The sequence below is a fragment of the Mizuhopecten yessoensis genome, unplaced genomic scaffold (assembly GCF_002113885.1).
Source record: "Mizuhopecten yessoensis strain PY_sf001 unplaced genomic scaffold, ASM211388v2 scaffold10405, whole genome shotgun sequence".
In the NCBI taxonomy this organism is placed as follows: domain Eukaryota; kingdom Metazoa; phylum Mollusca; class Bivalvia; order Pectinida; family Pectinidae; genus Mizuhopecten; species Mizuhopecten yessoensis.
The window spans coordinates 26,365-33,174 of record NW_018408530.1 but is presented as its reverse complement, the minus strand read 5'-3'; the positions used below and the strand labels follow the sequence as shown (position 1 = coordinate 33,174).

The following is a 6,810-nucleotide window of genomic DNA, read 5'->3' as shown; positions in this document are numbered from 1 at the left end:
AATTAGAAAATCAAATATACCAACTTTATTGTACCATATGCTCAAGCTGTTATTGATAAAATCGCATCAGCTGTGCTAGGCAAAATAATAAAACCCCAAAGGTATGAGAAAAAAGATGAATTAATTAAATAATATATATTTCGGTGTGTTATATCTGATCTTACTTTCTGGTAAAGTGAGTTATATCGATTATTGGAGTCTTGATAACAAGATTATGTTAAGAGATGTTGAAATTTACCGGTTCTACGTCTATGCTGGTCTGATGTTCGTCCGGGTTAGGGTTGAGTCCCCTAACGGCCTGTTGTATGGACGGATCAGCCGTGTAGAAATGAGGCAGGGAACCCACTATCGGGGCAAACTCTGAAAGTACATCGACGCAAAAATGTTTAACAAAGTGAAACTTTTTATAATCAAACGAGGTTTGCGTGTAATTTAAAACAAAACCTACATTGACATTGCGGGGCTCTGGCAGTAGATAATATGGCCTACCGGAAATGTCTCTGCAACACATTTTACCTTGCTTTGCAGTGACTGACAATGCGTAGAGCTAAAGGTGAGTAATTAACTAAGATTTCGTTTTGCTGGTGACTTTCGTGGTATCCTATCAATTACAAGCTGACCTCTTTTGCTTTTTTTAACAGCAGACATTCAGGATATCTGGTGACAGACAATTTGTCAGTGGGTTCTGTCCGCCTCCTGATGTTCCTTCCATACCAATCTTACTTTTTATACCAAAGATGCATGAACAGTGACGCCTAATTAGTTGTTCCATAATTTACCGTAATCGCTTAATGGTCTGTTTCCAACAATCTGCTGATGTTGAAAAACAGGGATGGTAGAAAAAATATATTTGGAAGTTCCTTTGCCGAAATGGCCTTTTAAGAAAGAACTTGCCTGGTTTGCAGTTACTGACGTTGAGGAGACCTGCAGGTAAACAATTGGTTTGGGTTGGAGTACAGAAGCCATAGTTGTCTGGGATGTGGGAGAAGAGACGGTCCGTTGTAACAAACCTATAGACGTCTACTCCTCTTAACATCTTCGTCTCCTTGTAGTCTAGGTATATAGACCTATGATGGTTGATATAAACATTCCTGCAGTATTGTGTTAAATATAGATAAAAGATTATCTATTGTAGTTAACATATAGATATGCGATGCATGAAGTAAATAAAGAGAGGTCGGGCTATATCTGTGGTTGAAGAGATCTGCAGTATATATAAAGATAGGCAGTATAAGTTAACATAGAGATATTGGATATTTGTACATTATAGTACAAAGACAGAAGTGATATTTGTAGTTGAAGAGATCTGCAGTTTATATATAAAGATTTAAGGCGTGTTAGCATTCAGCTTTGGTTCCCTATCCTTACCTGCAGATATCTGTAGAATAAACATACATCGTCCAAGATTTTTTCACAAAAGGTGGGAAAAACGTGCCGTCTGTAAAAAATTAAACGTTATTCATATGAAACTGCATTAGAGAAAAAACAATCGGGAACCGTCGACACTTTCCGTAAATGAAAAGGTAGAGAAGTGCCGACGGTTCCCATTTGTAGAGAGGAATAGATGTATAGCATGACGTCATCATGTTTAATGCGCATGACCAACTTGTTGTAATAGGAAACTCAATTGATCTATTGTTTCCTGAGGTTACTGGAATCAAAGTCCCTCTGGATAATTCTATTTGTGTGTGACTGTAAACATACACAGTAACTTTAGTAGATTTATTGATTATATTTTGTATAAAATATAAAAACGGCTTGCTATGTGGGTGTGTCGCGGTGTTTTGTCACAATGTTTTTGACGTCAGATTGCAGTATGACATACCTTCTTCCGTCCATATCTGAATTTAATCTCTTCTGTATTATTTTTTCAATCGGAGAAATCGATGTTGCAATGTATCTGTTGGTACAAACCTCCTACCACATCACAAACCAGACAAGCTGTATGCTTAACTGCAAAGTGAATGGTGAGATCTGATATTATACAAATCCTAGGAAGACAATCCAGACCAATGTTTACCTGTTCCATTGATCATTCTGCTCGTGTCTGTTGTCCAGTAGGGGAGCTTCCTGAAATCAACATACCGCGCATATCAAACGAAAAGGAATATAATAGTAATCACTCATTTTTTCTTAATGAAATACAATTTTGGTCTTTATTGTGTCCATTAGTTAGCTCTACGAAACTTGTCCCAACATTATGCTTGTTTCTGATTGTTGAGCTGAATGTGAAAGGTCGTAGTTCCTAATAGTCCAAACCTGCTGCAGGGGGAGATAACTACTTTTTGTGTTGCACTCTTACATGATAAGGATCACAATACAGTGTATTTCTGTGTCGATTAACTCTCGCAGGACTGGAAGAAAATAATTGTTCTGTTCTACTCAACTTCATGATAATATGAGGCGACTATCTGGGAACCCCTGGCAGATGAGTTCCTTCTCTGCGCTAGACATAATTCATTTTGAGTCAATTAAAGATCAACACTGATCTAATACAATTTTTATAACACGACGAGTCTCTGTTGTTCCTTCCATGTGTCTACTGCTATATTATATCGGCGGTATTCCGATTAAAGTCTCTGTCTATATCTAAGTGTAACATTGATTTATCTTTGTGATAAATAAAAACACTTTTACGCTTGACGTAATATTTAGATTTTTGCAGCATTATACAATGATCCCCCTCGAGTGTTTGCTGTCGTCAGTAAACACTAGCGTTACACTACCTCAGTTGTATAAGTCTAAATGTTGAGTGGCATTTGGGGATAAAAGTCAGGAACCAGACTATTGAAAATAGTTTAAGCATGTTGAATACGATATACCTGTCCCAAGTTATTACTTTTTTACCATTCAATATGCATCAAGAAAAATTACTTCTAAACTGCCAATTTGAACCTTCCTTGAGTCATTTTCTACAATAGCATTTTAACTAGGCAATCAAACATGACAAAAGGAGCGTAAATGTTTTCATGTAAAATAATTAAGATGTTTCTTAAGTAAGTACACTTAATGCTCATTAAAAGTGTACATTAGTGACAGTAATAATAGAAAAGCTATATCCAAATAACTAGGCAACTATGTAAGCACAAATTATTTGTCTTTATTTCATGATGGTCAAGTAATATGATCAATAATGGTCATATGTTTCTCTGTGAACTTTTCCTAGCTGCTTGTGAGTTTCGAAACGATCCATGCATATTTGCTCATTGTGTAGATTTCAAAATTTGCCCCTCAAAAATATCCATCTTTATACAGAAGTGAAGGACAAATTAGATTTACTCACAAAATCATGTTCTGTATAAGATACTAGTAATCTATTAGACTTGACCCATCGTATTCATATTAACAAGGAGTTTATCAGCAATCTATTTATGCAATGACGGGTCTTTCGTTGCATCTAACATTTTCGGGATTCGACAACATAGGCTGTAATCTTAACTAACCAAGTGTTCTATCCCATCCCGTACGACACATTCTGCAATATATCAAAGACATTGCTCAATACTATAAGTAATACCTTTGGACATTATATGATGGGTTTTATTCAGGAGTCCTACTAATTTATAGCCCAAACACTGTCGTTTACAATTCATATATGTATTACATGTGGTGTAGGGGAAGTATAAACCTTCTGCTCAAAACAAATATCCCTTACAAAACAATATGTTCATACTTATCAGAATCGCTTAGCATTTATAGTAAAAAAATAAGCATGCATTACTTCATTCCATTCCATGTATTGATGATGGCCAGCTTGCTGACGTCATCTTTTCCTGTGTATATGTTATATAGACCGTCATCAGTGTTGTTGGTCTGAAACACATGAATCGAAAGTTTATTTTTTTTTCTCATTTATAAATCTTATTTTTTACAAGTTACGGTAGCAATAATGTAAACAGACAAAACCATTATGCGTTAGGACACTGATATATTAATATCAGGAACCGGATGTCTGTGCTTAAACGAGACAAGTTGCCTTTTTGTAAATATAAGTGCCTTGTTTTGTTTCTATATATATAAGAAACCAGTGATATTGGACTACAGGGTCCCCGCTCAGTCGTGATTGACCGTTAGGAGTTGTGTTATGTGATATTGGACTACAGGGTCCCCGCTCAGTCGTGATTGGCCGTAAGGAGTTGTGTTATGTGATATTGAACTACAGGGTCCCCGCTCACTCGTGATTGGCCGTAAGGAGTTGTGTTATGTGATATTGGACTACAGGGTCCCCACTCTGTCGTGATTGGCCTTAAGGAGTTGTGTTATGCGATATTGGACTACAAGGTCCCCGCTTACTCGTGATTGGCCGTAAGGAGTTGTGTTATGTGATATTGGACTACAGGATCCCCGCTCACTCGTGATTGGCCGTAAGGAGTTGTGTTATTGATAGAACACTCTAAGAGGAAGAACGAGTCGTCCTGTTTATCGATTATCAGCAAGCGAGACACAAACATTTGTAAAATAATTTACCCCATAAAATAGTCCGATTGTGTCGACTATGGTCTGGTTGTATCGTTTGAGAATATCCTTTGCTGCCTTCAGTAGGGGATCCTCGTAACCCCAGGCGATATCCCTCACACTATATCGGCCAAACAGGGTGCTGTCCTTCTCGGCCTCAAGAACCAAGTCAACCAATTCCTGAACCCAGGGGTACTCAAAACGGATCAGGTTAGCTACAGTCTGCCATGGTAACATGAAAACAGTTCAAACTTACGACGTATTCACATATTTTTGTTGCTGTATACTAACATAAATAATTGGTTTGATTTTATTTGTTGGTAAGGACGTGCCAGGCCTTGGTTGACGAGGAAAAACACCGACCTGTTGTCAGTACCACGCGGCTGCCCCACATAGGCCCCGAACGTGCGACTGGGTGGTGGAGGGCTTGTGATCGTAGGCGGTCAGACACCTTGCCCACTCGGCCACATCGGCCACTGACGTATCAACTGATCGGTCTCCTAGGTGGTTAATTTACAGTGGAATACCATTAATCCAGATCAAACAACCTGGGAAGCAAGTCCATCAGGGACTTTCGGAAATCACTGTTAGTGAAATAACAAGGATATACCAATATTGTATCAATGGAAAACAATTGACACAATATGCACGTTTGCTGTGAAGGGAGTATCATAGGGGGGTATATAAAGGGGGTATACTGACAGTTTTATCGGTCAAAGTAGCTCCAACCTGACAGTTATCTTCGATAATTAACTTTCAATTAATGCTGTATGATCTGACTTAAAATCTGTATACTTGGCTCCCCTAGTCAGAAATCTGTATACTTGGCTCCCTTAGTCAGAAAACTGTATACTTGGCTCCCCTAGTCAGAAATCTGTATACTTGGCTCCCCTAGTCAGAAATCCCCCGAGTCAGAAATCTGTATACTTTGGCTCCTTTAGTCAGAAATATGTATACTTGGCTCCTTTAGTCAGAAATCTGAACACTTGGCTCCCCTAGTCAGAAATCTGTATACTTGGCTCTCTTAGTTAGAAATCTGTATACTTTGCTCCCCTAGTCAGAAATCTGTATACTTGGCTCCCCTTGTCAGAAATCTGTATACTTGACTCCCATAGTCAGAAATCTAAACACTTGGCTCCCCTAATCAGAATTCTGCATACTTGGCTCCCTTAGTCAGAAATCTGTATACTTTGGCTCCTTTAGTCAGAAATCTGTATACTTGACTCCCATAGTCAGAAATCTGAATACTTGGCTACTTTGGCTCCTTTAGTCATAAATCTGTATACTTGGCTCTCTTAGTCAGAAATCTGTATACTTTGGCTCCTTTAGTCAGAAATCTGTATACTTGGCTCCCCTAGATAGAAATCTGAATATTTGGCTCCCCTAGTCAAAAATCTCAATACTTGGCTCCCCTAGTCAGAAATCTGAATACTTGGCTCCCCTAGTCAGAAATCTGAATACTTGGATCCCCTAGTCAGAAATCTGTATACTTGGATCCCCTAGTCAGAATACTGAATACTTGGCTCCCCTAGTCAGAAATCTGAATACTTGGCTCCCCTAGTCAGAAATCTGTATACTTGACTCCCCTGGTCAGAAATCTGTATACTTTGGCTCCTTTAGTCATAAATCTGTATACTTGGCTCCCCTAGTCAGAAATATGTATACTTGGCTCCCCTAGTCAGAAATCTGTATACATGGTTCCCTTATTCAGAAATCTGTATACTTTGGCTCCCTTAGTCAGAAATATGTATACTTGGCTCACCTAGTTAGAAATCTGAATACTTGGCTCCCCTAGTCAGAAATCTGTATACTTTGGCTCCCTTAGTCAGAAATCTGTATACTTGGCTCTCTTAGTCAGAAATCTGAATACTTGGTTCCCCTAGTCAGAAATCTGTATACTTTGGCTCCCTTAGTCAGAAATCTGTATACTTGGCTCCCCTAGTCAGAAATCTGTATACTTGACTCCCCTGTCAGAAATCTGTATACTTGGTTCTCTTAGTCAGATATCTGTATACGTGGCTCCCCTAGTCAGAATACTGAATACTTGGCTCCCTTAGTCAGAAATCTGTATACTTTGGCTCCTTTAGTCAGAAATCTGTATACTTGGCTCTCTTAGTCAAAAATCTGTATACTTGACTCCCTTTGTCAGAAATCTGTATACTTTGGCTCCTTTAGTCAGAAAACTGTATACTTGGCTCCCCTAGACAGAAATCTGAATATTTGTCTCCCCTAGTCAAAAATCTCAATACTTGGCTCCCCTAGTCAGAAATCTGAATACTTGGCTCCCCTAGTCAGAAATCTGAATACTTGGATCCCCTAGTCAGAAATCTGTATGCTTGGATCCCCTAGTTAGAA

At 38.6% G+C, this 6,810-nt stretch overlaps 1 protein-coding gene across 1 annotated transcript; it reads right to left on the bottom strand.

Moving 5' to 3' along the window:
- Positions 1-257: 257 nt before the first annotated feature.
- LOC110460467 (platelet glycoprotein 4-like) lies at positions 258-4,677 on the bottom strand (the record flags this gene model as incomplete). The annotated part of the gene is made up of 5 exons (XM_021513397.1): positions 258-360; positions 1,369-1,438; positions 2,021-2,070; positions 3,722-3,813; positions 4,468-4,677. Coding segments are annotated over 5 exons (468 nt in total), but the record flags the coding sequence as incomplete, so codon positions are not given.
- Positions 4,678-6,810: the final 2,133 nt, after the last annotated feature.